Below are 27,280 nucleotides of genomic sequence, written 5' to 3'. Positions count from 1 at the left end.
CGGGGGGGGGGGCGGGGAGACCGTAAGGGGAGCAAACAAGGAAGGGGAACTAAAGGGGAGAGAAAACAGGCGCCCGGGGGGGGGGGGGCGGGGAGACCGTAAGGGGAGCAAACAAGGAAGGGGAACTAAAGGGGGAGAGAAAACAGGCGCCCGGGGGGGGCGGGGAGATCGTAAGGGGAGCAAACAAGGAAGGGGAACTAAAGGGGGAGAGGAAAACAGGCACCCGGGGGGAGCGGGGAGACCGTAAGGGGAGCAAACAAGGAAGGGGAACTAAAGGGGAGAGAAAACAGGCGCCCGGGGGGGCGGGGAGACCGTAAGGGGAGCAAACAAGGAAGGGGAACTAAAGGGGAGAGAAAACAGGCGCCCGGGGGGGGGGCGGGGAGACGCGTAAGGGGAGCAACAAGGAAGGGGAACTAAGGGGGAGAGAAAACAGGCGCCCGGGGGGGCGGGGAGACCGTAAGGGGAGCAAACAAGGAAGGGGAACTAAAGGGGGAAGAGAAACAGGCGCCCGGGGGGGCGGGGAGACCGTAAGGGGAGCAAACAAGGAAGGGGAACTAAAGGGGGAGAGAAAACAGGCGCCCGGGGGGGGGGCGGGTGAGACCGTAAGGGGAGCAAACAAGGAAGGGAACTAAAGGGGGAGAGAAACAGGCGCCCGGGGCGGGGCGGGGAGACCGTAAGGGGAGCAAACAAGGAAGGGGAACTAAAGGGGGAGAGAAAACAGGCACCCGGGGGGGGGGCGGGAGACCGTAAGGGGAGCAAACAAGGAAGGGGAACTAAAGGGGGAGAGAAAACAGGCGCCCGGGGGGGCGGGGGAGACCGTAAGGGGAGCAAACAAGGAAGGGGAACTAAAGGGGGAGAGAAAACAGGCGCCCGGGGGGGGGGCGGGGAGACCGTAAGGGGAGCCAAACAAGGAGGGGAACTAAAGGGGGAGAGAAACAGGCGCCCGGGGGGGGGCGGGGAGACCGTAAGGGGAGCAAACAAGGAAGGGGAACTAAAGGGGAGAGAAACAGGCGGCCGGGGGGGCGGGGAGACCGTAAGGGAGCAAACAAGGAGGGACTAAAGGGGAGAGAAAACAGGCGCCCGGGGGGGGGGCGGGGAGACCGTAAGGGAGCAAACAAGGAAGGGGGAACTAAAGGGGGAGAGAAAACAGGCGCCCGGGGGGGGGGGCGGGGAGACCGTAAGGGGAGCAAACAAGGAAGGGGAACTAAAGGGGGAGAGAAAACAGGCGCCCGGGGGGGGGGCGGGGAGACCGTAAGGGGAGCAAACAAGGAAGGGGAACTAAAGGGGAGAGAAAACAGGCGCCCGGGGGGGGGGGGAGACCGTAAGGGGAGCAAACAAGGAAGGGGAACTAAAGGGGGAGAGAAAACAGGCACCCGGGGGGGGGGGGGAGACCGTAAGGGGAGCAAACAAGGAAGGGGAACTAAAGGGGGAGAGAAAACAGGCGCCCGGGGGGGGGGCGGGGAGACCGTAAGGGGAGCAAACAAGGAAGGGGAACTAAAGGGGGAGAGAAAACAGGCGCCCGGGGGGGGCGGGGAGACCGTAAGGGGAGCAAACAAGGAAGGGGAACTAAAGGGGGAGAGAAAACAGGCGCCCGGGGGGGGCGGGGAGACCGTAAGGGGAGCAAACAAGGAAGGGGAACTAAAGGGGGAGAGAAAACAGGCGCCCGGGGGGGGGCGGGGAGACCGTAAGGGGAGCAAACAAGGAAGGGGAACTAAAGGGGGAGAGAAAACAGGCGCCCGGGGGGGGGCGGGGAGACCGTAAGGGGAGCAAACAAGGAAGGGGAACTAAAGGGGGAGAGAAACAGGCGCCCGGGGGGGGGGCGGGGAGACCGTAAGGGGAGCAAACAAGGAAGGGGAACTAAAGGGGGAGAGAAAACAGGCGCCCGGGGGGGGCGGGGAGACCGTAAGGGAGCAAACAAGGAAGGGAACTAAAGGGGAGAGAAAACAGGCGCCCGGGGGGGGGGCGGGGAGACCGTAAGGGGAGCAAACAAGGAAGGGGAACTAAAGGGGGAGAGAAACAGGCACCCGGGGGGGGGGCGGGGAGACCGTAAGGGGAGCAAACAAGGAAGGGGAACTAAAGGGGGAGAGAAAACAGGCGCCCGGGGGGGGGCGGGGAGACCGTAAGGGGAGCAAACAAGGAAGGGGAACTAAAGGGGGAGAGAAAACAGGCGCCCGGGGGGGGCGGGGAGACCGTAAGGGGAGCAAACAAGGAAGGGGAACTAAAGGGGGAGAGAAAACAGGCGCCCGGGGGGGGGCGGGGAGACCGTAAGGGGAGCAAACAAGGAAGGGGAACTAAAGGGGGAGAGAAAACAGGCGCCCGGGGGGGGGCGGGGAGACCGTAAGGGGAGCAAACAAGGAAGGGGAACTAAAGGGGGAGAGAAAACAGGCGCCCGGGGGGGGCGGGGAGACCGTAAGGGGAGCAAACAAGGAAGGGGAACTAAAGGGGGAGAGAAAACAGGCGCCCGGGGGGGGCGGGGAGACCGTAAGGGGAGCAAACAAGGAAGGGGAACTAAAGGGGGAGAGAAAACAGGCGCCCGGGGGGGGGCGGGGAGACCGTAAGGGGAGCAAACAAGGAAGGGGAACTAAAGGGGGAGAGAAAACAGGCGCCCGGGGGGGGGCGGGGAGACCGTAAGGGGAGCAAACAAGGAAGGGGAACTAAAGGGGGAGAGAAAACAGGCGCCCGGGGGGGGGCGGGGAGACCGTAAGGGGAGCAAACAAGGAAGGGGAACTAAAGGGGGAGAGAAAACAGGCGCCCGGGGGGGGGCGGGGAGACCGTAAGGGGAGCAAACAAGGAAGGGGAACTAAAGGGGGAGAGAAAACAGGCGCCCGGGGGGGGCGGGGAGACCGTAAGGGAGCAAACAAGGAAGGGGAACTAAAGGGGGAGAGAAAACAGGCGCCCGGGGGGGGCGGGGAGACCGTAAGGGGAGCAAACAAGGAAGGGGAACTAAAGGGGGAGAGAAAACAGGCGCCCGGGGGGGGGCGGGGAGACCGTAAGGGGGAGCAAACAAGGAAGGGGAACTAAAGGGGGAGAGAAAACAGGCGCCCGGGGGGGGGGCGGGGAGACCGTAAGGGGAGCAAACAAGGAAGGGGAACTAAAGGGGGAGAGAAAACAGGCGCCCGGGGGGGGCGGGGAGACCGTAAGGGGAGCAAACAAGGAAGGGGAACTAAAGGGGGAGAGAAAACAGGCGCCCGGGGGGGGGGCGGGGAGACCGTAAGGGGAGCAAACAAGGAAGGGGAACTAAAGGGGGAGAGAAAACAGGCGCCCGGGGGGGGGCGGGGAGACCGTAAGGGGAGCAAACAAGGAAGGGGAACTAAAGGGGGAGAGAAAACAGGCGCCCGGGGGGGGGCGGGGAGACCGTAAGGGGAGCAAACAAGGAAGGGGAACTAAAGGGGGAGAGAAAACAGGCGCCCGGGGGGGGGCGGGGAGACCGTAAGGGGAGCAAACAAGGAAGGGGAACTAAAGGGGGAGAGAAAACAGGCGCCCGGGGGGGGGGCGGGGAGACCGTAAGGGGAGCAAACAAGGAAGGGGAACTAAAGGGGAGAGAAAACAGGCGCCCGGGGGGGGGGCGGGGAGACCGTAAGGGGAGCAAACAAGGAAGGGGAACTAAAGGGGGAGAGAAACAGGCACCCGCGGGGGGGGGCGGGGAGACCGTAAGGGAGCAAACAAGGAAGGGGAACTAAAGGGGGAGAGAAAACAGGCGCCCGGGGGGGGGGCGGGGAGACCGTAAGGGGAGCAAACAAGGAAGGGGAACTAAAGGGGGAGAGAAACAGGCACCCGGGGGGGGGGCGGGAGACCGTAAGGGGAGCAAACAAGGAAGGGGAACTAAAGGGGGAGAGAAAACAGGCGCCCGGGGGGGGGCGGGGAGACCGTAAGGGGAGCAAACAAGGAAGGGGAACTAAAGGGGAGAGAAAACAGGCGCCCGGGGGGGGGCGGGGAGACCGTAAGGGGAGCAAACAAGGAAGGGGAACTAAAGGGGGAGAGAAAACAGGCGCCCGGGGGGGGGGAGCGGGGAGACCGTAAGGGAGCAAACAAGGAAGGGGAACTAAAAGGGGGAGAGAAAACAGCGCCCGGTGGGGGGGGCGGGAGACCGTAAGGGGAGCAAACAAGGAAGGGGAACTAAAGGGGGAGAGAAAACAGGCGCCCGGGGGGGGGGCGGGGAGACCGTAAGGGGAGCAAACAAGGAAGGGGAACTAAAGGGGGGAGAGAAAACAGGCGCCCGGGGGGGGGCGGGGAGACCGTAAGGGGAGCAAACAAGGAAGGGGAACTAAAGGGGGAGAGAAAACAGGCGCCCGGGGGGGGGCGGGGAGACCGTAAGGGGAGCAAACAAGGAAGGGGAACTAAAGGGGGAGAGAAAACAGGCGCCCGGGGGGGCGGGAGACCGTAAGGGGAGCAAACAAGGAAGGGGAACTAAAGGGGGAGAGAAAACAGGCGCCCGGGGGGGGCGGGGAGACCGTAAGGGGAGCAAACAAGGAAGGGGAACTAAAGGGGAGAGAAAACAGGCGCCCGGGGGGGCGGGGAGACCGTAAGGGGAGCAAACAAGGAAGGGGAACTAAAGGGGGAGAGAAAACAGGCGCCCGGGGGGGGCGGGGAGACCGTAAGGGGAGCAAACAAGGAAGGGGAACTAAAGGGGGAGAGAAAACAGGCGCCCGGGGGGGGGGGGGAGACCGTAAGGGGAGCAAACAAGGAAGGGGAACTAAAGGGGGAGAGAAAACAGGCGCCCGGGGGGGGGCGGGGAGACCGTAAGGGGAGCAAACAAGGAAGGGGAACTAAAGGGGAGAGAAAACAGGCGCCCGGGGGGGGGGCGGGGAGACCGTAAGGGGAGCAAACAAGGAAGGGGAACTAAAGGGGGAGAGAAAACAGGCGCCCGGGGGGGGCGGGGAGACCGTAAGGGGAGCAAACAAGGAAGGGGAACTAAAGGGGGAGAGAAAACAGGCGCCCGGGGGGGGGCGGGGGAGACCGTAAGGGGAGCAAACAAGGAAGGGGAACTAAGGGGGAGAGAAAACAGGCGCCCGGGGGGGGCGGGGAGACCGTAAGGGGAGCAAACAAGGAAGGGGAACTAAAGGGGGAGAGAAAACAGGCACCCGGGGGGGGCGGGGAGACCGTAAGGGGAGCAAACAAGGAAGGGGAAACTAAAGGGGGAGAAAACAGGCGGCCCGGGGGGGGGGCGGGGAGACCGGTAAGGGGAGCAAACAAGGAAGGGAACTAAAGGGGGGAGAGAAACAGGCACCCGGGGGGGGGCGGGGAGACCGTAAGGGGAGCAAACAAGGAAGGGGAACTAAAGGGGGAGAGGAAAACAGGCGCCCGGGGGGGGGGGGAGACCGTAAGGGGAGCAAACAAGGAAGGGAACTAAAGGGGGAGAGGAAAACCAGGCGCCCGGGGGGGGGGCGGGGAGACCGTAAGGGGAGCAAACAAGGAAGGGAACTTAAAGGGGAGAGAGAAACAGGCGCCCGGGGGGGCGGGGGAGACCGTAAGGGGAGCAAACAAGGAAGGGGAACTAAAGGGGGAGAGAAAACAGGCGCCCGGGGGGGGGGCGGGGGAGACCGTAAGGGGAGCAAACAAGGAAGGGGAACTAAAGGGGGAGAGAAAACAGGCGCCGGGGGGGGCGGGGAGACCGTAAGGGGAGCAAACAAGGAAGGGGAACTAAAGGGGGAGAGAAAACAGGCGCCCGGGGGGGGGGCGGGGAGACCGTAAGGGGAGCAAACAAGGAAGGGGAACTAAAGGGGGAGAGAAAACAGGCGCCCGGGGGGGGGGCGGGAGGACCGTAAGGGGAGCAAACAAGGAAGGGGAACTAAAGGGGGAGAGAAAACAGGCGCCCGGGGGGGGGCGGGGAGACCGTAAGGGGAGCAAACAAGGAAGGGGAACTAAAGGGGGAGAGAAAACAGGCGCCCCGGGGGGGGGGCGGGGAGACCGTAAGGGGAGCAACAAGGAAGGGGAACTAAAGGGGGAGAGAAAACAGGCGCCCGGGGGGGGCGGGGAGACCGTAAGGGGAGCAAACAAGGAAGGGGAACTAAAGGGGGAGAGAAAACAGGCGCCCGGGGGGGGGGCGGGGAGACCGTAAGGGGAGCAAACAAGGAAGGGGAACTAAAGGGGGAGAGAAAAACAGGCGCCCGGGGGGGGGCGGGGGAGACCGTAAGGGAGCAAACAAGAAGGGGGAACTAAAGGGGAGAGAAACAGGCCCCGGGGGGGCGGGGAGACCGTAAGGGGAGAAACAGGAAGGGGAACTAAAGGGGGAGAGGAAACAGGCGGCACCGGGGGGGCGGGGGAGACCGTAAGGGGAAGCAAAACAGGAAGGGGAACTAAAGGGGGGAGGAAAACAGGCGCCCGGGGGGGGGGGGAGAGACCGTCAAGGGGAGCAAACAAGGAAGGGGAACGGAAAGGGGGAAGAGAAACAGGCGCCCGGGGGGGGGGGGGAGACCGTATAGGGGAGCCAAACAAGGAGAGGGGAACTAAAGGGGGAGAGGAAAACAGGCGCCCGGGGGGGGGGAGACCGTAAGGGGAGCAAACAAGGAAGGGGAACTAAAGGGGGAGAAGAAAAACAGGCGCCCGGGGGGGGCGGGGGAGACCGAAGGGAGCAAACAAGGAAGGGGAACTAAAGGGGGAGAGAAAACAGGCGCCCGGGGGGGGCGGGGAGACCGTAAGGGGAGCAAACAAGGAAGGGGAACTAAAGGGGGAGAGAAAACAGGCACCCGGGGGGGGGCGGGGGAGACCGTAAGGGGAGCAAACAAGGAAGGGGAACTAAGGGGGAGAGAAAACAGGCGCCCGGGGGGGCGGGAGACCGTAAGGGGAGCAAACAAGGAAGGGGAACTAAAGGGGGAGAGAAAACAGGCGCCCGGGGGGGGCGGGAGACCGTAAGGGGAGCAAACAAGGAAGGGGAACTAAAGGGGGAGAGAAAACAGGCACCCGGGGGGGGCGGGGAGACCGTAAGGGGAGCAAACAAGGAAGGGAACTAAAGGGGAGAGAGAAAACAGGCGCCCGGGGGAGCGGGGAGACCGTAAGGGGAGCAAACAAGGAAGGGGAACTAAAGGGGAGAGAAAACAGGCACTCGGGGGGGGCGGGAGACCGTAAGGGGAGCAAACAAGGAGGGGAAACTAAAGGGGGAGAGAAACAGGCGCCCGGGGGGGCGGGAGACCGTAAGGGGAGCAAACAAGGAAGGGAACTAAAGGGGAGAGAAAACAGGCGCCCCGGGGGGGGCGGGAACCGTAAGGGGAGCAAACAAGGAAGGGAACTTAAAGGGGGAGAGAAACAGGCGCCCGGGGGGGCGGGGAGACCGTAAGGGGAGCAAACAAGGAAGGCGGAACTAAAGGGGAGGAGAAAACAGGCGCCCGGGGGGGGCGGGGAGACCGTAAGGGAGCAAACAAGGAAGGGGAACTAAAGGGGGAGAGAGAACAGGCGCCCGGGGGGAGCGGGGAGACCGAAGGGGAGCAAACAAGGAAGGGGAACTAAAGGGGAGAGAAAACAGGCACCCGGGGGGGGCGGGGAGACCGTAAGGGGAGCAAACAAGGAAGGGGAACTAAAGGGGGAGAGAAAACAGTGCGCCCGGGGGGGGGCGGGGAGACCGTAAGGGGAGCAAACAAGGATAGCGGGAACTAAAGGGGAGAGAAAAACAGGCGCCCGGGGGGGGGGCGGGGAGACCGTAAGGGAGCAAACAAGGAAGGGGAACGAAAGGGGGAGAGAAAACAGGCGCCCGGGGGGGAGCGGTGGAGACCGTAAGGGGGAGCAAACAAGGAAGGGGAACTAAAGGGGAGAGAAAACAGCACCCGGGGGGGGGCGGCGGGGAGACCGTAAGGGGAGCAAACAAGGAAGGGGAACTAAAGGGGAGAGAAAACAGGCGCCCGGGGGGGGCGGGGAGACCGTAAGGGGAGCAAACAAGGAAGGGGAACTAAAGGGGGGAGAGGAAAACAGGCGCCCGGGGGGGGGGCGGGGAGACCGTAAGGGGAGCAAACAAGGAAGGGGAACAAAGGGGGGAGAGAAAACAGGCGCCCGGGGGGGCGGGGAGACCGTAAGGGGAGGCAAACAAGGAAGGCGGAACTAAAGGGGGAGAGAAAACAGGCGCCCGGGGGGGGGGTGGGAGACCGTAAGGGGAGCAAACAAGGAAGGGGAACTAAAGGGGGGAGAGAAAACAGGCGCCCGGGGGGGCGGGGAGACCGTAAGGGGAGCAAACAAGGAAGGGGAACTAAAGGGGGAGAGAAAACAGGCGCCCGGGGGGGGGGCGGGGAGACCGTAAGGGGAGCAAACAAGGAAGGGGAACTAAAGGGGAGAGAAAACAGGCGGCCCGGGGGGGGCGGGGAGACCGTAAGGGGAGCAAACAAGGAAGGGGAACTAAAGGGGAGAGAAAACAGGCGCCCGGGGGGCGGGGAGACCGTAAGGGGAGCAAACAAGGAAGGCGGAACTAAAGGGGAGAGAAAACAGGCGCCCGGGGGCGGGGCGGGGAGACCGTAAGGGGAGCAAACAAGGAAGGGGAACTAAAGGGGGAGAGAAAACAGGCGCCCGGGGGGGGGGGCGGGGAGACCGTAAGGGGAGCAAACAAGGAAGGGGAACTAAAGGGGGAGAGAAAACAGGCGCCCGGGGGGGGGCGGGGAGACCGTAAGGGGAGCAAACAAGGAAGGGGAACTAAAGGGGGAGAGAAAACAGGCGCCCGGGGGGGGGCGGGGAGACCGTAAGGGGAGCAAACAAGGAAGGGGAACTAAAGGGGGAGAGAAAACAGGCCACCCGGGGGGGGGGCGGGGAGACCGTAAGTGGGAGCAAACAAGGAAGGGGAACTAAAGGGGAGAGAAAACAGGCGCCCGGGGGGGGCGGGGAGACCGTAAGGGGAGCAAACAAGGAAGGGGAAACTAAAGGGGGAGAGAAAACAGGCGCCCGGGGGGGGGCGGGGAGACCGTAAGGGGAGCAAACAAGGAAGGGGAACTAAAGGGGAGAGAAAAACAGGCACCCGGGGGGGGGGGAGCCGTAAGGGGAGCAAACAAGGAAGGGGAACTAAAGGGGAGAGAAAACAGGCACCCGGGGGGCGGGGAGAACGTAAGGGAGCAAACAAGGAAGGGGAACTAAAGGGGGAGAGAAAACAGGCGCCCGGGGGTGGGGCGGGGAGACCGTAAGGGGAGCAAACAAGGAAGGGAACTAAAGGGGGAGAGAAAACAGGCGCCCGGGGAGGGAGCGGGGAGGACCTTAAGGGGAGCAAACAAGGAGGGGAACTAAAGGGGGAGGGAGAAAACAGGCGCCCGGGGCGGGGGGGCGGGGAGACCGTAAGGGGATGCAAACAATGAAGGGAACTAAAGGGGAGAGGAAAACAGGCGCCCGGGGGGGGGGCGGGCGGAGGACCGTAAGGGGAGCAATCAAGGAAGGGGAACTAAGGGGGAGAGAAAACAAGGCGCCCGGGGGGGGGGGGGCGGGGGGACGACCTGTAAGGGGAGCAAACAAGGAAGGGGAACTTAAAGGGGGAGAGAAAACAAGGCGCCCGGGGGGGGGCGGGGAGGACCGTAAAGGGGAGCAACAAAGGAAGGGGAACTGAAACGGGGGAGAGGGAAAACAGGGCACCCGGGGGGGGGGGGGCGGGGAGACCGTAAGCCGGGAGCCAACAAGGAAGGGGAACTAAAGGGGGAGAGAGAAAACAGGCGCCCCGGGGGGGGGGGCGGGGAGGACCGTAAGGGGAGCAAACAAGGAAGGGGAACTAAAGGGGAGAGAAAACAGGCGCCCGGGGGGGCGGGGAGACCGTAAGGGGAGCAAACAAGGAAGGGGGAACTAAAGGGGAGAGAAAACAGGCGCCCGGGGGGGGGGCGGGGAGACCGTAAGGGGAGCAAACAAGGAAGGGGAACTAAAGGGGGAGAGAAAACAGGGCGCCCGGGGGGGGCGGGGAGACCGTAAGGGGAGCAAACAAGGAAGGGGAACTAAAGGGGGAGAGGAAAACAGGCGCCCGGGGGGGGCGGGGAGACCGTAAGGGGAGCAAACAAGGAAGGGGAACTAAAGGGGGAGAGAAAACAGGCGCCCGGGGGGGGGGGGCGGGAGAACCGTAAGGGAGCAAACAAGGAAGGGAACTTAAAGGGGGAGAGAAAAACAGGCGCCCGGGGGGGGGGCGGGGAGACCGTAAGGGGAGCAAACAAGGAAGGGGAACTAAAGGGGGAGAGAAAACAGGCACCCAGGGGGGGGGGGCGGGGAGACCGTAAGGGGAGCAAACAAGGAAGGGGAACTAAGGGGGAGAGAAAACAGGCGCCCGGGGGGGGCGGGAGACCGTAAGGGGAGCAAACAAGGAAGGGGAACTAAAGGGGGAGAGAAAACAGGCGCCCGGGGGGGGGCGGGGAGACCGTAAGGGGAGCAAACAAGGAAAGGGAACTAAAGGGGGAGAGAAAACAGGCACCCGGGGGGGGGGGGCGGGGAGACCGTAAGGGGAGCAAACAAGGAAGGGGAACTAAAGGGGGAGAGAAAACAGGCGCCCGGGGGAGCGGGGAGACCGTAAGGGGAGCAAACAAGGAAGGGGAACTAAAGGGGGAGAGAAAACAGGCACTCGGGGGGGGCGGGAGACCGTAAGGGAGCAAACAAGGAAGGGGAACTAAAGGGGGAGAGAAAACAGGCGCCGGGGGGAGCGGGGAGACCGTAAGGGGAGCAAACAAGGAAGGGGAACTAAAGGGGAGAGAAAACAGGCGCCCGGGGGGGCGGGGAGACCGTAAGGGGAGCAAACAAGGAAGGGGAACTAAAGGGGGAGAGAAAACAGGCGCCCGGGGGGGCGGGGAGACCGTAAGGGGAGCAAACAAGGAAGGGGAACTAAAGGGGAGAGAAAACAGGCGCCCGGGGGGGCGGGGAGACCGTAAGGGGAGCAAACAAGGAAGGGGAACTAAAGGGGAGAGAGAACAGGCGCCCGGGGGAGCGGGGAGACCGTAAGGGGAGCAAACAAGGAAGGGGAACTAAAGGGGAGAGAAAACAGGCACCCGGGGGGGGGCGGGGAGACCGTAAGGGGAGCAAACAAGGAAGGGGAACTAAAGGGGGAGAGAAAACAGGCGCCCGGGGGGGGGCGGGGAGACCGTAAGGGGAGCAAACAAGGAAGGGGAACTAAAGGGGGAGAAAAAACAGGCACCCGGGGGGGGGGGCGGGGAGACCGTAAGGGGAGCAAACAAGGAAGGGAACTAAAGGGGGAGAGAAAACAGGCGCCCGGGGGGAGCGGGGAGACCGTAAGGGGAGCAAACAAGGAAGGGGAACTAAAGGGGAGAGAAAACAGGCACCCGGGGGGGGGGGCGGGGGAGACCGTAAGGGGAGCAAACAAGGAAGGGGAACTAAAGGGGAGAGAAAACAGGCGCCCGGGGGGGGGGAGACCGTAAGGGGAGCAAACAAGGAAGGGGAACTAAAGGGGGAGAGAGAACAGGCGCCCGGGGGGGGGCGGGGAGACCGTAAGGGGAGCAAACAAGGAAGGGGAACTAAAGGGGGAGAGAAAACAGGCGCCCGGGGGGGCGGGGAGACCGTAAGGGGAGCAAACAAGGAAGGGGAACTAAAGGGGAGAGAAAACAGGCGCCCGGGGGGGCGGGGAGACCGTAAGGGGAGCAAACAAGGAAGGGGAACTAAAGGGGGAGAGAAAACAGGCGCCCGGGGGGCGGGGAGACCGTAAGGGGAGCAAACAAGGAAGGGGAAACTAAAGGGGGAGAGAAAACAGGCACCCGGGGGGGGGGCGGGGAGACCGGTAAGGGGAGCAAACAAGGAAGGGGAACTTAAAGGGGGAGAGAAAAACAGGGCACCCGGGGGGGGCGGGGGACCGTAAGGGGAGCAAACAAGGAAGGGGAACTAAAGGGGAGAGAGAAACAGGCGCCCGGGGGGGCGGGGAGGACCGTAAGGGAGCAAACAAGGAAGGGGGAACTAAAGGGGAGAGAAAACAGGCACTCGGGGGGGGGGCGGGGAGACCGTAAGGGGAGCAAACAAGGAAGGGAACTAAAGGGGGAGAGAAAACAGGCACCCGGGGGGGGCGGGGAGACCGTAAGGGGAGCAAACAAGGAAGGGGAACTAAAGGGGGAGAGAGAACAGGCGCCCGGGGGGGGGGCGGGGAGACCGTAAGGGGAGCAAACAAGGAAGGGGAACTAAAGGGGGAGAGAAAAAACAGGCACCCGGGGGGGGCGGGGAGACCGTAAGGGAGCAACAAGGAAGGGGAAACTAAAGGGGGAGAGAAACAGGCGCCCAGGCGGGGGGGCGGGGAGACCGTAAGGGGAGCAAACAAGGAAGGGGAACTAAAAGGGGAGAGAAAACAGGCACCCGGGGGGGGGGGTGGGAGACCGTAAGGGGAGCAAACAAGGAAGGGGAACTAAAGGGGGAGAGAAAACAGGCGCCCGGGGGGGGGGCGGGGAGACCGTAAGGGGAGCAAACAAGGAAGGGGAACTAAAGGGGGAGAGAAAACAGGCGCCCGGGGGGGGGGGGGGGGAGACCGTAAGGGGAGCAAACAAGGAAGGGGAACTAAAGGGGGAGAGAAAACAGGCGCCCGGGGGGGGGGGGGAGACCGTAAGGGGAGCAAACAAGGAAGGGGAACTACAGCGCGGAAAACAGGCGGGGGGGCGGGGAGACGTAAGGGACCAAACAAGGGAAGGGAACTAAAGGGGGAGAGAAAACAGGCACCCGGGGGGGGGGCGGGGAGACCGTAAGGGAGCAAACAAGGAAGGGGAACTAAAGGGGGAGAGAAAACGGGCACCCGGGGGGGGCGGGGGAGACCGTAAGGGGAGCAAACAAGGAAGGGGAACTAAAGGGGGAGAGAAAACAGGCGCCCGGGGGGGGGCGGGGAGAACGTAAGGGGAGCAAACAAGGAAGGGGAACTAAAGGGGGAGAGAAACAGGCGCCCGGGGGGCGGGGGAGAACGTAAGGGGAGCAAACAAGGAAGGGGAACTAAAGGGGGGAGAGAAAACAGGCGCCCGGGGGGGGGGGGAGACCGTAAGGGGAGCAAACAAGGAAGGGGAACTAAAGGGGGAGAGAAAACAGGCGCCCGGGGGGGAGCGGGGAGACCGTAAGGGGAGCAAACAAGGAAGGGGAACTAAAGGGGGAGAGAAAACAGGCGCCCGGGGGGGGGGGAGACCGTAAGGGGAGCAAACAAGGAAGGGGAACTAAAGGGGGAGAGAAAACAGGCACCCGGGGGGGGGCGGGGAGACCGTAAGGGGAGCAAACAAGGAAGGGGAACTAAAGGGGGAGAGGAAAACGGGCACCCGGGGGGGGCGGGGGAGAACGTAAGGGGAGCAAACAAGGAAGGGGAACTAAAGGGGAGAGAAAACAGGCGCCCGGGGGGGGCGGGCGGAGAACCGTAAGGGGAGCAAACAAGGAAGGCGAACTAAAGGGGAGAGAAAAACAGGCGCCCGGGGGGGGGCGGGGAGACGTAAGGGGAGCAAACAAGGAAGGGAACTAAAGGGGAGAGAAAACAGGGCGCCCGGGGGGGGCGGGGAGAACGTAAGGGGAGCAAACAAGGAAGGGGAACTAAAGGGGGAGAGAAAACGGGCACCCGGGGGGCGGCGGGGAGAACGTAAGGGGAGCAAACAAGGAAGGGGAACTAAAGGGGGAGAGAAAACAGGCGCCCGGGGGGGCGGGGGGAACGTAAGGGGAGGCAAACAAGGGAAGGGGAACTAAAGGGGGAGAGAGAAAACAGGCGCCCGGGGGGGGGGCGGGGAGACCGTAAGGGAGCAAACAAGGAAGGGGAACTAAAGGGGAGAGAAAACAGGCGCCCGGGGGGAGCGGGGAGACCGTAAGGGAGCAAAACAAGGAAGGGGAACTAAAGGGGGAGAGAAAACAGGCACCCGGGGGGGGGGCGGGGAGACCGTAAGGCGAGCAAACAAGGAAGGGAACTAAAGGGGGAGAGAAAACAGGCGCCCGGGGGGGGCGGGGAGACCGTAAGGGGAGCAAACAAGGAAGGGGAACTAAAGGGGGAGAGAAAACAGGCGCCCGGGGGGGCGGGGAGACCGTAAGGGGAGCAAACAAGGAAGGGGAACTAAAGGGGGAGAGAAAACAGGCGCCCGGGGGGGGGCGGGGAGACCGTAAGGGGAGCAAACAAGGAAGGGGAACTAAAGGGGGAGAGAAAACAGGCGCCCGGGGGGGGCGGGGAGGACCGTAAGGGGAGGCAAACAAGGAAGGGGAACTAAAGGGGGAGAGAAAACAGGCACCCGGGGGGGGGGGGCGGGGAGACCGTAAGGGGAGCAAACAAGGAAGGGGAACTAAAGGGGGAGAGAAACAGGCACCCGGGGGGGGGGCGGGGAGACCGTAAGGGGAGCAAACAAGGAAGGGGAACTAAAGGGGGAGAGAAAACAGGCGCCCGGGGGGGGGGCGGGGAGGACCGTAAGGGGAGCAAACAAGGAAGGGGAACTAAAGGGGAGAGAAAACAGGCGCCCGGGGGGGGGGGGAGACCGTAAGGGGAGCAAACAAGGAAGGGGAACTAAAGGGGGAGAGGAAAACAGGCGCCCGGGGGGGGGGGGAGACCGTAAGGGGAGCAAACAAGGAAGGGGAACTAAGAGGGGGAGAGAAACAGGCGCCCGGGGGGGGGCGGGGAGACCGTTAAGGGGAGCAAACAAGGAAGGGGAACTAAAGGGGGAGAGAAAACAGGCGCCCGGGGGGGGGGGGGAGACCGTAAGGGGAGCAAACAAGGAAGGCGGAACTAAAGGGGGAGAGAAAACAGGCGCCCGGGGGGGGCGGGGAGACCGTAAGGGGAGCAAACAAGGAAGGGGAACTAAAGGGGGAGAGAAAACAGGCGCCCGGGGGGGGGGCGGGGGAGACCGTAAGGGGAGCAAACAAGGAAGGGGAACTAAAGGGGAGAGAAAACAGGCGCCCGGGGGGGGGGCGGGGAGACCGTAAGGGGAGCAAACAAGGAAGGGGAACTAAAGGGGGAGAGAAAACAGGCGCCCGGGGGGGCGGGGGAGACCGTAAGGGGAGCAAACAAGGAAGGGGAACTAAAGGGGGAGAGAAAACAGGCACCCGGGGGGGGGGGCGGGGAGACCGTAAGGGGAGCAAACAAGGAAGGGGAACTAAAGGGGGAGAGAAAACAGGCGCCCGGGGGGGGCGGGGGGAGACCGTAAGGGGAGCAAACAAGGAAGGGGAACTAAAGGGGGAGAGAAAACAGGCACCCGGGGGGGGGCGGGGAGGACCGTAAGGGGAGCAAACAAGGAAGGGGAACTAAAGGGGGAGAGAAAACAGGCGCCCGGGGGGGGGGCGGGGAGACCGTAAGGGGAGCAAACAAGGAAGGGGAACTAAAGGGGGAGAGAAAACAGGCGCCCGGGGGGAGCGGGGAGACCGTAAGGGGAGCAAACAAGGAAGGGGGAAACTAAAGGGGGAGAGAAAAGGCACCCGGGGGGGGGGGAGGGGGGCGGGGGAGACCGTAAGGGGAGCAAACAAGGAAGGGGAAACTAAAGGGGAGAGAAAACAGGCGCCCGGGGGCGGGCGGGGAGACCGTAAGGGGAGCAAACAAGGAAGGGGAACTAAAGGGGGGAGAGAGAACAGGCGCCCGGGGGGAGCGGGGAGACCGTAAGGGGAGCAAACAAGGAAGGGGAACTAAAGGGGAGAGAAAACAGGCGCCCGGGGGGGGGCGGGGAGACCGTAAGGGGAGCAAACAAGGAAGGGGAACTAAAGGGGGAGAGAAAACAGGCGCCCGGGGGGGGGGCGGGGGACCGTAAGGGAGCAAACAAGGAAAGGGAACTAAAGGGGGAGAGAAAACAGGCACCCGGGGGGGGGGGGCGGGAGACCGTAAGGGGAGCAAACAAGGAAGGGGAACTAAAGGGGGAGAGAAAACAGGCACCCGGGGGGGGCGGGAGACCGGTAAGGGAGCAAACAAGGAAGGGGAACTAAAGGGGGAGAGAAAAACAGGCGCCCGGGGGGGGCGGGGAGACCGTAAGGGAGGCAAACAAGGAAGGGGAACTAAAGGGGGAGAGAAAACAGGCGCCCGGGGGGGGGCGGGGAGACCGTAAGGGGAGCAAACAAAGGAAGGGGAACTAAAGGGGAGAGAAAACAGGCGCCCGGGGGGGGCGGGGAGACCGTAAGGGGAGCAAACAAGGAAGGGGAACTAAAGGGGGAGAGGAAAACAGGCACCCGGGGGGGGCGGGAAGACCGTTAAGGGGAGCAAACAAGGAAGGGGAACTAAAGGGGGAGAGAAAACAGGCGCCCGGGGGGGGCGGGGAGACCGTAAGGGGAGCAAACAAGGAAGGGGAACTAAAGGGGGAGAGAAAACAGGCGCCCGGGGGGGGGGCGGGGAGACCGTAAGGGGAGCAAACAAGGAAGGGGAACTAAAGGGGGAGAGAAAACAGGCGCCCGGGGGGGGGCGGGGAGACCGTAAGGGGAGCAAACAAGGAAGGGGAAGCTTTAAGCAGAGTGAATTAGAAGGAAAAGAGAGCGTTAGAGAGTGGAACTGTGACCCCAGGATGATACGTGTTAGAGTTCAGTGAATGTTAGTACAGCCTGGTGGGTTTGGCACAACAGAGCCCCTGCTTGTGGGGGGGGGGAGCACTGATCATTTATTAGGTGAACTGCAACAATTTGAGGGTCCATCCCTTTGTCGGGGATCCAGAGCAGTGCCAGTGGGTGTAGGGCCAACAATCAGCCAATCAGTGTTCTGTAACCATATTCCTATTGGGCCACTGCTTAACCCAAACACTGACACGTAATGGCTTCGGATTTGTGACCGCATTATATAAAAACCCTAATGATTGGTCACAGGCAAGTAGCCTTCATCCAGCCGGGCTACTGAGAGGTCTGGCAACGAGCCACTTGGTGTGATGGGCCACATGTATTACTATTGGCCGCGTGTCTTACTATGGGCTGTGGTGGCTTCAGCAAACACAGGGGCAAGGGAAACCCCTACATGGGAGTCTATAGAAAGGACGGAGTGTCAGGAGAAAGGTCCATGTGTATAGTAATGTGCATATTCAATATGGATTCGGTTCGGTATTCGGCTGAATCTCATCCGAAGGATTTGTGGTTTCGAAAAAAGTGGATTTGTTGTGTCCCTATTTTTTACATTGCTAAAAATTCCTTTTCACAAACACTCTGCCCCCTCCTTACCCAGATGGCAGTTGTGTATCCAGATTCGATGTCCGTCGTATTTACAGTTACACTTCATTGCATTATTGGTGAAATCGCTCTCAGCCACTTCAAAGTTTGGGTTGATAACAACCTAGAAAACAAAAAGTTAGATTCTTCTTTTTTATAATTAATATGCACCGTAAAGTAGGGTTTCCTTTCCTAGACACTTCCATGTTCCACCAAGCCATGCTGCTGGGAGAATGGAAAAGGAGAATCTTGGGGAGTAGAAGGGAAGAAGAGGAGAATCTCAGTGAATGAGAGAGAAGAAGCACAGAATTCTATTGGGAAACAGAAGAAGAAGAGGTGAGTTCCAGTGAGTGAGAAAGAAGAAGAGGGGAGTTCCAGAGGGAAAGAGAGAAGAGGGGAGTTCCACTGGGTGAGAAAGAAGAAGAGGGGAGTTCCAGTGGGTGAGAAAGAAGAAGAGGGGAGTTCCAGAGGGAAAGAGAGAAGAGGGGAGTTTCTTTGGTTGAGAAAGAAGAAGAGGGGAGTTTTATTGGGAAAGAGAAAAGAAGAGGGGAGTTCCATTGGGTGACAGAGAAGATGTGCGTTCTATTGGGAAAGAGAGAAGAAGAGGGCTGTTCCAGTGAGAGAGAAGAAGAGGGCTGTTCCAGTGAGTGAGAGAGAAGAAGAGGGCTGTTCCAGTGAGTGAGAGAGAAGAAGAGGGCTGTTCCAGTGAGTGAGAGAGAAGAAGAGGGCTGTTCCAGTGAGTGAGAGAGAAGAAGAGGGCTGTTCCAGTGAGTGAGAGAGAAGAAGAGGGCTGTTCCAGTGAGTGAGAGAGAAGAAGAGGGCTGTTCCAGTGAGTGAGAGAGAAGAAGAGGGCTGTTCCAGTGAGTGAGAGAGAAGAGGAGGGCTGTTCCAGTGAGTGAGAGAGAAGATGGGTTTCAGTGAGTGAGAGAGAAGAAGAGGGCTGTTCCAGTGAGATGAGAGAGAAGAAGAGGGCTGTTCCAGTGAGTGAGAGAGAAGAAGAGGGCTGTTCCCAGTGAGTGAGAGAGAAGAAGAGGGCTGTTCCAGTGAGTGAGAGAGAAGAAGAGGGCTGTTCCAGTGAGTGAGAGAGAAGAAGAGGGCTGTTCCAGTGAGTGAGAGAGAAGAAGTGGGCTGTTCCAGTGAGTGAGAGAGAAGATGGTTTCCGTGAGTTGAGAGAGAAGAAGAGGGCTGTTCCAGTGAGTGAGAGAGAAGAAGAGGGCTGTTCCAGTGAGTAGAGAGAGAAGAAGTGGGCTGTTCCAGTGAGTGAGAGAGAAGATGGGTTTCAGTGAGTGAGAGAGAAGAAGAGGGCTGTTCCAATGAGTGAGAGAGAAGAAGTGGGCTGTTCCAGTGAGTGAGAGAGAAGAAGAGGCTGTTCCAGTGAGTGAGAGAGAAGAAGAGGGCTGTTCCAGTGAGTGAGAGAAGAGAAAATGGGCTGTTCCAGTTGAGTGAGAGAGAGAAGAGGCTTGTTCCAGTGAGTGAGAGAGAAGAAGAGGGCTGTTCCAGTGAGTGAGAGAGAAGAAGAGGGCTGTTCCAGTGAGTGAGAGAGAAGAAGTGGGCTGTTCCAGTGAGTGAGAGAGAAGATGGGTTTCAGTGAGTGAGAGAGAAGAAGAGGGCTGTTCCAGTGAGTGAGAGAGAAGAAGTGGGCTGTTCCAGTGAGTGAGAGAGAAGATGCGGTTTCAGTGAGTGAGAGAGAAGAAGTGGGCTGTTCCAGTGAGTGAGAGAGAAGATGGGTTTCAGTGAGTGAGAGAGAAGAAGTGGGCTGTTCCAGTGAGTGAGAGAGAAATGGGTTTCAGTGAGTGAGAGAGAAGAAGAGGGCTGTTCCAGTGAGTGAGAGAGAAGATGGGTCTTTCAGTGAGTGAGAGAGAAGAAGTGGGCTGTTCCAGTGAGTGAGAGAGAAGATGGGTTTCAGTGAGTGAGAGAGAAGAAGAGGGCTGTTCCAGTGAGTGAGAGAGAAGAAGAGGGCTGTTCCAGTGAGTGAGAGAGAAGAAGTGGGCTGTTCCAGTGAGTGAGAGAGAAGATGGGTTTCAGTGAGTGAGAGAGAAGAAGAGGGCTGTTCCAATGAGTGAGAGAGAAGAAGTGGGCTGTTCCAGTGAGTGAGAGAGAAGAAGAGGGCTGTTCCAGTGAGTGAGAGAGAAGAAGAGGGCTGTTCTAGTGAGTGAGAGAGAAGATGGGTTTCAGTGAGTGAGAGAGAAGAAGAGGGCTGTTCCAGTGAGTGAGAGAGAAGAAGAGGGCTGTTCCAGTGAGTGAGAGAGAAGAAGTGGGCTGTTCCAGTGAGTGAGAGAGAAGATGGGTTTCAGTGAGTGAGAGAGAAGAAGAGGGCTGTTCCAGTGAGTGAGAGAGAAGAAGAGGGCTGTTCCAGTGAGTGAGAGAGAAGAAGTGGGCTGTTCCAGTGAGTGAGAGAGAAGATGGGTTTCAGTGAGTGAGAGAGAAGAAGAGGGCTGTTCCAATGAGTGAGAGAGAAGAAGTGGGCTGTTCCAGTGAGTGAGAGAGAAGAAGAGGGCTGTTCCAGTGAGTGAGAGAGAAGAAGAGGGCTGTTCCAGTGAGTGAGAGAGAAGAAGTGGGCTGTTCCAGTGAGTGAGAGAGAAGAAGAGGGCTGTTCCAGTGAGTGAGAGAGAAGAAGAGGGCTGTTCCAGTGAGTGAGAGAGAAGAAGAGGGCTGTTCCAGTGAGTGAGAGAGAAGAAGTGGGCTGTTCCAGTGAGTGAGAGAGAAGATGGGTTTCAGTGAGTGAGAGAGAAGAAGAGGGCTGTTCCAGTGAGTGAGAGAGAAGAAGAGGGCTGTTCCAGTGAGTGAGAGAGAAGAAGTGGGCTGTTCCAGTGAGTGAGAGAGAAGATGGGTTTCAGTGAAGGTGAGAGAGAAGAAGTGGGCTGTTCCAGTGAGTGAGAGAGAAGAAGTGGGCTGTTCCAGTGAGTGAGAGAGAAGATGGGTTTCAGTGAGTGAGAGAGAAGAAGTGGGCTGTTCCAGTGAGTGAGAGAGAAGATGGGTTTCAGTGAGTGAGAGAGAAGAAGAGGGCTGTTCCAGTGAGTGAGAGAGAAGATGGGTTTCAGTGAGTGAGAGAGAAGAAGTGGGCTGTTCCAGTGAGTGAGAGAGAAGATGGGTTTCAGTGAGTGAGAGAGAAGAAGAGGCTAGTTCCAGTGAGTGAGAGAGAAGAAGAGGGCTGTTCCAGTGAGTGTAGAGAGAAGAAGAGGGCTGTTCCAGTGAGTGAGAGAGAAGATGGGTTTCAGTGAGTGAGAGAGAAGAAGTGGGCTGTTCCAGTGAGTGAGAGAGAAGATGGGTTTCAGTGAGTGAGAGAGAAGAAGAGGCTGTTCCAGTGGGTGAGAGAGAAGAAGAGGGCTGTTCAGTGAGTGAGAGAGAAGAAGTGGGCTTGTTCAGTGAGTGAGAGAGAAGATGGGTTTCAGTGAGTGAGAGAGAAGAAGAGGGCTGTTCCAATGAGTGAGAGAGAAGAAGTGGGCCTGTTCCAGTGAGTGAGAGAGAAGAAGAGGGCTGTTCCAGTGAGTGAGAGAGAAGAAGAGGGCTGTTCTAGTGAGTGAGAGAGAAGATGGGTTTCAGTGAGTGAGAGAGAAGAAGAGGGCTGTTCCAGTGAGTGAGAGAGAAGAAGAGGGCTGTTCCAGTGAGTGAGAGAGAAGAAGTGGGCTGTTCCAGTGAGTGAGAGAGAAGATGGGTTTCAGTGAGTGAGAGAGAAGAAGAGGGCTGTTCCAGTGAGTGAGAGAGAAGAAGAGGGCTGTTCCAGTGAGTGAGAGAGAAGAAGTGGGCTGTTCCAGTGAGTGAGAGAGAAGATGGGTTTCAGTGAGTGAGAGAGAAGAAGAGGGCTGTTCCAATGAGTGAGAGAGAAGAGTGGGCTGTTCCAGTGAGTGAGAGAGAAGAAGAGGCTGTTCCAGTGAGTGAGAGAGAAGAAGTGGGCCTGTTCCAGTGAGTGAGAGAGAAGAAGAGGGCTGTTCCAGTGAGTGAGAGAGAAGAAGAGGGCTGTTCCAGTGAGTGAGAGAGAAGAAGAGGGCTGTTCCAGTGAGTGAGAGAGAAGAAGTGGGCTGTTCAGTTGAGTGAGAGAGAAGATGGGTTTCAGTGAGTGAGAGAGAAGAAGAGGGCTGTTCCAGTGAGTGAGAGAGAAGAAGAGGGCTGTTCCAGTGAGTGAGAGAGAAGAAGTGGGCTGTTCCAGTGAGTGAGAGAGAAGATGGGTTTCAGTGAGTGAGAGAGAAGAAGTGGGCTGTTCCAGTGAGTGAGAGAGAAGAAGTGGGCTGTTCCAGTGAGTGAGAGAGAAGATGGGTTTCAGTGAGTGAGAGAGAAGAAGTGGGCTGTTCCAGTGAGTGAGAGAGAAGATGGGTTTCAGTGAGTGAGAGAGAAGAAGAGGGCTGTTCCAGTGAGTGAGAGAGAAGATGGGTTTCAGTGAGTGAGAGAGAAGAAGTGGGCTGTTCCAGTGAGTGAGAGAGAAGATGGGTTTCAGTGAGTGAGAGAGAAGAAGAGGGCTGTTTCAGTGAGTGAGAGAGAAGAAGAGGGCTGTTCCAGTGAGTGAGAGAGAAGAAGTGGGCTGTTCCAGTGAGTGAGAGAGAAGATGGGTTTCAGTGAGTGAGAGAGAAGAAGAGGGCTGTTCCAATGAGTGAGAGAGAAGAAGTGGGCTGTTCCAGTGAGTGAGAGAGAAGAAGAGGGCTGTTCCAGTGAGTGAGAGAGAAGAAGAGGGCTGTTCCAGTGAGTGAGAGAGAAGAAGTGGGCTGTTCCAGTGAGTGAGAGAGAAGATGGGTTTCAGTGAGTGAGAGAGAAGAAGAGGGCTGTTCCAGTGAGTGAGAGAGAAGAAGAGGGCTGTTCCAGTGAGTGAGAGAGAAGAAGAGGGCTGTTCCAGTGAGTGAGAGAGAAGAAGTGGGCTGTTCCAGTGAGTGAGAGAGAAGATGGGTTTCAGTGAGTGAGAGAGAAGAAGAGGGCTGTTCCAGTGAGTGAGAGAGAAGAAGAGGGCTGTTCCAGTGAGTGAGAGAGAAGAAGTGGGCTGTTCCAGTGAGTGAGAGAGAAGATGGGTTTCAGTGAGTGAGAGAGAAGAAGTGGGCTGTTCCAGTGAGTGAGAGAGAAGAAGTGGGCTGTTCCAGTGAGTGAGAGAGAAGATGGGTTTCAGTGAGTGAGAGAGAAGAAGTGGGCTGTTCCAGTGAGTGAGAGAGAAGATGGGTTTCAGTGAGTGAGAGAGAAGAAGAGGGCTGTTCCAGTGAGTGAGAGAGAAGATGGGTTTCCAGTGAGTGAGAGAGAAGAAGTGGGCTGTTCCAGTGAGTGAGAGAGAAGATGGGTTTCAGTGAGTGAGAGAGAAGAAGAGGGCTGTTCCAGTGAGTGAGAGAGAAGATGGGTTTCAGTGAGTGAGAGAGAAGAAGAGGGCTGTTCCAGTGAGTGAGAGAGAAGATGGGTTTCAGTGAGTGAGAGAGAAGAAGAGGGCTGTTCCAGTGAGTGAGAGAGAAGAAGAGGGCTGTTCCAATGAGTGAGAGAGAAGATGGGTTTCAGTGAGTGAGAGAGAAGAAGAGGGCTGTTCCAGTGAGTGAGAGAGAAGATGGGTTTCAGTGAGTGAGAGAGAAGAAGTGGGCTGTTCCAGTGAGTGAGAGAGAAGATGGGTTTCAGTGAGTGAGAGAGAAGAAGAGGGCTGTTCCAATGAGTGAGAGAGAAGATGGGTTTTAGTGGGTGTGAGACAAAGGAAGACTGTGAGTGGAAGAAAGAGAGGAATGTGCTACGCAGACATCATCAAAGTGTTTAAAACCCTTCTTGGCCCCATTTGTCATAATCGATGACGAGGATTAAGTCTGTTTTTAGCATCAGGGAAGTTCTCCCTCTCGTCATCTAAAGTCCTTCCCCTTGTAGGACCCTTGTGCCACCCACCTTTGGTTGCTTATAGGACCCTTGTGCCACCCACCTTTGGTTGCTTATAGGACCCTTGTGCCACCCACCTTTGGTTGCTTATAGGACCCTTGTGCCACCCACCTTTGGTTGCTTATAGGACCCTTGTGCCACCCACCTTTGGTTGCTTATAGGACCCTTGTGCCACCCACCTTTGGTTGCTTATAGGACCCTTGTGCCACCCACCTTTGGTTGCTTATAGGACCCTTGTGCCACCCACCTGTAGGATGTAGTTTCCAGGTTTGACATCCGTTATATCAATCCATTGGCAGTCGATGTCGTGCCGATATAAATCCCAGCACCCCACTGTGATTCCTTGCTCCCCAAAATTTGCACATTCATATCTCTTACTGACCACTGCAAAGAGACGTGGGGCAAAATGAGAACTTCCCAGGGCCCTCTTATATCCATCAGGGAAGGGTGAGTGGGGGTAGGGGGGCGAGTGAGCTGTTACGATGAGTGAGTGGGGGTACGGGGGCGAGTGAGCTGTTACAATGAGTGAGTGGGGTACGGGGGCGAGTGAGCTGTTACGATGAGTGAGTGGGGGTACGGGGGCGAGTGAGCTGTTACGATGAGTGAGTGGGGGTACGGGGGCGAGTGAGCTGTTACGATGAGTGAGTGGGGGTACGGGGTGAGTGAGCTGTTACAATGAGTGAGTGGGGTAAGGGGCGAGTGAGCTGTTACGATGAGTGAGTGGGAGTAGGGGGGATGCCCGAGTGAGCTGTTACAATGAGTGAGTGGGGGTACGGGCGCGAGTGAGCTGTTACGATGAGTGAGTGGGGGTACGGGGGCGAGTGAGCTGTTACGATGAGTGAGTGGGGGTACGGGGGCGAGTGAGCTGTTACGATGAGTGAGTGGGGGTACGGGGGGAGCGAGTGAGCTGTTACGATGAGTGAGTGGGGGTACGGGGGCGAGTGAGCTGTTACGATGAGTGAGTGGGGGTACGGGGGCGAGTGAGCTGTTACGATGAGTGAGTGGGGGTACGGGAGCGAGTGAGCTGTTACGATGAGTGAGTGGGGGTACGGGGGCGAGTGAGCTGTTACGATGAGTGAGTGGGGGGTTACGGGGGCGAGTGAGCTGTTACGATGAGTGAGTGGGGGTACGGGGGCGAGTGAGCTGTTACGATGAGTGAGTGGGGGTACGGGGGCGAGTGAGCTGTTACGATGAGTGAGTGGGGGTACGGGGGCGAGTGAGCTGTTACGATGAGTGAGTGGGGGTACGGGGGCCGAGTGAGCTGTTATGATGAGTGAGTGGGGGTACGGGGGCGAGTGAGCTGTTACGATGAGTGAGTGGGGTACGGGGGCGAGTGAGCTGTTACGATGAGTGAGTGGGGGTACGGGCGAGTGAGCTGTTACGATGAGTGAGTGGGGGTACGGGGGCGAGTGAGCTGTTACGATGAGTGAGTGGGGGTACGGGGGCGAGTGAGCTGTTATGATGAGTGAGTGGGGTACTGGGACGAGTGAGCTGTTACGATGAGTGAGTGGGGGTACGGGGGCGAGTGAGCTGTTATGATGAGTGAGTGGGGTACAGGGGTGAGTGGGGGATACGGGGGCGAGTGAGCTGTTATGATGAGTGAGTGGCTACAGGGGTGAGTGGGGTACAGGGGCGAGTGAGCTGTTACGATGAGTGAGTGGGGGTACGGGGCAGTGAGCTGTTACGATGAGTGAGTGGGGGTACGGGGGCGAGTGAGCTGTTACGATGAGTGAGTGGGGGTACAGCGGCGAGTGAGCTGTTACAATGAGTGAGTGGGGTACAGGGGCGAGTGAGCTGTTACGATGAGTGAGTGGGGTACAGGCGTGAGTGGGGGTACAGGGGCGAGTGAGCTGTTACAATGAGTGAGTGGGGTACAGGGGCGAGTGAGCTGTTACGATGAGTGAGTGGGGTACAGGGGTGAGTGGGGTACAGGGGCGAGTGAGCTGTTACGATGAGTGAGTGGGATTAAGGGGTGAGTGGGGTACAGGGGCGAGTGAGCTGTTTACGATGAGTGAGTGGGGTACAGGGGGAGTGGGGTACAGGGGCGAGTGAGCTGTTACGATGAGTGAGTGGGGTACAGAGGTGAGTGGGGTACAGGGGTGAGTGAGCTGTTACGATGAGTGAGTGGGGTACAGGGGTGAGTGGGGTACAGGGGCGAGTGAGCTGTTACGATGAGTGAGTGGGGTACAGGGGGAGTGGGGTACAGGGGCGAGTGAGCTGTTACGATGAGTGAGTGGGGTACAGGGGTGAGTGGGGTACAGGGGCGAGTGAGCTGTTACGATGAGGTGAGTGGGGTACAGGGGGAGTGGGGTACAGGGGCGAGTGAGCTGTTACGATGAGTGAGTGGGGTACAGAAACAAGGGTGAGTGGGGTACAGGGGCGAGTGAGCTGTTACGATGAGTGAGTGGGGTACAGGGGGAGTGGGGTACAGGGGCGAGTGAGCTGTTACGATGAGTGAGTGGGGTACAGAGGTGAGTGGGGTACAGGGGTGAGTGGGGCACATATGGGTACCCTCTGTATGACTGCACATAGATGCGCCAGTGTGAGTGTTGGGTATGTGGGGGGCTCAGTCACAAATGAGGGTGTGGCTTAGCCACCTGACAGTTTGTTCTCCATTTAAGGATGCAAATAATGGAAAGGTGTGATTGGCTGGACAATGTCATTGGGCAACGGCGTGTGATGTCATTGGCACATGATCATGTGACTCACATTCCTGACATTCTGAGTCTTCTAGACAGAAGCTGGCTTTGTGCCCCTCTGCCACCTTGGTGCCATTGGGCGTCAGGAGATCATAGTGGGTGAAGATGTCCATGCTGTGATAGTGCCTGGGGGTGGGAGAGAGAGGCCATCAGCTCATGCAGTAATACCCCCCCCGGGGCAAAATGACTGAGCCCCCATCCTCTGTGTCCCATAGTTCCCTTCTATGTGTGTCACCCTGTAATGGGAGGGGCAGACTCCACGCCCCATAGTTCCCTTCTATGTGTGTCACCCTGTAATGGGAGGGGCAGACTCCACGCCCCATAGTTCCCTTCTATATGTGTCACCCTGTAATGGGAGGGGCAGACTCCACGCCCCATAGTTCCCTTCTATGTGTGTCACCCTGTAATGGGAGGGGCAGACTCCACGCCCCATAGTTCCCTTCTATATGTGTCACCCTGTAATGGGAGGGGCAAACTCCACGCCCCATAGTTCCCTTCTATGTGTGTCACCCTGTAATGGGAGGGGCAAACTCCACGCCCCATAGTTCCCTTCTATGTGTGTCACCCTGTAATGGGAGGGGCAAACTCCACGCCCCATAGTTCCCTTCTATGTGTGTCACCCTGTAATGGGAGGGGCAGACTCCACGCCCCATAGTTCCCTTCTATGTGTGTCACCCTGTAATGGGAGGGGCAGACTCCACGCCCCATAGTTCCCTTCTATGTGTGTCCCTGTAATGGAGGCAGACTCCACGCCCCATAGTTCCCTTCTATATGTGTCACCCTGTAATGGGAGGGGCAAACTCCACGCCCCATAGTTCCCTTCTATGTGTGTCACCCTGTAATGGGAGGGGCAGACTCCACGCCCCATAGTTCCCTTCCTATGTGTGTCACCCTGTAATGGAGGGCAAACTCCATGCCCCATAGTTCCCTTCTATGTGTGTCACGCTGTAATGGGAGGGGCAAACTCCACGCCCCATAGTTCCCTTCTATATGTGTCACCCTGTAATGGGAGGGGCAGACTCCACGCCCCATAGTTCCCTTCTATGTGTGTCACCCTGTAATGGGAGGGGCAAACTCCACGCCCCATAGTTCCCTTCTATGTGTGTCACCCTGTAATGGGAGGGGCAGACTCCACGCCCCATAGTTCCCTTCTATGTGTGTCACCCTGTAATGGGAGGGGCAGACTCCACGCCCCATAGTTCCCTTCTATGTGTGTCACCCTGTAATGGGAGGGGCAAACTCCACGCCCCACAGTTCCCTTCTATGTGTGTCACCCTGTAATGGGAGGGGCAAACTCCACGCCCCACAGTTCCCTTCTATATACATCACTTTGTCCCTCAAACCCCTTTGCCTGTCACTGTGATCTGGGGCAGATCCGTATCCCATGGTTCCTAGTGTTACATTTGGGCTGATAAATTGATATGAAAGCCCTCTTTTCATTGGCCCTGCCCTTACCCATGGCACTCATGCCAGACCCAGGAGTGGCGACCAGCCTTAGGCCTGAAGTCTGCACGGCCATTGTTGTGAATCTGGGATGAGAATCTCAGCAGGCGGCGGTGCCCATAGGGCCAGTTGGCATGGCGGGCGGAGCTAGAGAGACAGTTCTCCTCAGCAGCACAGTACAGCATGTGTAGGGGCCGATCCTCAATGTAGGCCGTCTCCTGTACCAGCGCCGAGTGGAGCACCAGGTCTGAGGCCGCTGAGGGTATAATAAATATTAATAGAAAGGGCACCAGGGGCACTCACAGTAGGTACCAACAGGCAAGGGTTGGGCTCTACATGTGGCT

The 27,280-nt window shown here is 59.1% G+C and overlaps 1 protein-coding gene across 5 annotated transcripts in view; it reads right to left on the bottom strand.

The window, feature by feature from the left end:
- Positions 1 to 27,280, bottom strand: part of loxl3 (lysyl oxidase like 3) — a 73,685-nt gene that overhangs the window by 13,684 nt on the left and 32,721 nt on the right. For all 5 annotated transcript variants that reach the window (XM_031895200.1, XM_031895201.1, XM_031895202.1 and 2 more), the window contains 4 exons: positions 26,949 to 27,192; positions 25,504 to 25,619; positions 23,042 to 23,178; positions 16,984 to 17,095 (listed from right to left, as the gene is read on the bottom strand). In XM_031895200.1, the coding sequence (XP_031751060.1) occupies positions 16,984 to 17,095; positions 23,042 to 23,178; positions 25,504 to 25,619; positions 26,949 to 27,192 (609 nt within the window). The remainder of the gene's footprint in view (positions 1 to 16,983; positions 17,096 to 23,041; positions 23,179 to 25,503; positions 25,620 to 26,948; positions 27,193 to 27,280) is intronic.

The sequence above is a fragment of the Xenopus tropicalis genome, chromosome 1 (assembly GCF_000004195.4).
Source record: "Xenopus tropicalis strain Nigerian chromosome 1, UCB_Xtro_10.0, whole genome shotgun sequence".
In the NCBI taxonomy this organism is placed as follows: Eukaryota; Metazoa; Chordata; class Amphibia; order Anura; family Pipidae; genus Xenopus; species Xenopus tropicalis.
This window is presented reverse-complemented; position numbering and strand designations above follow the sequence as displayed.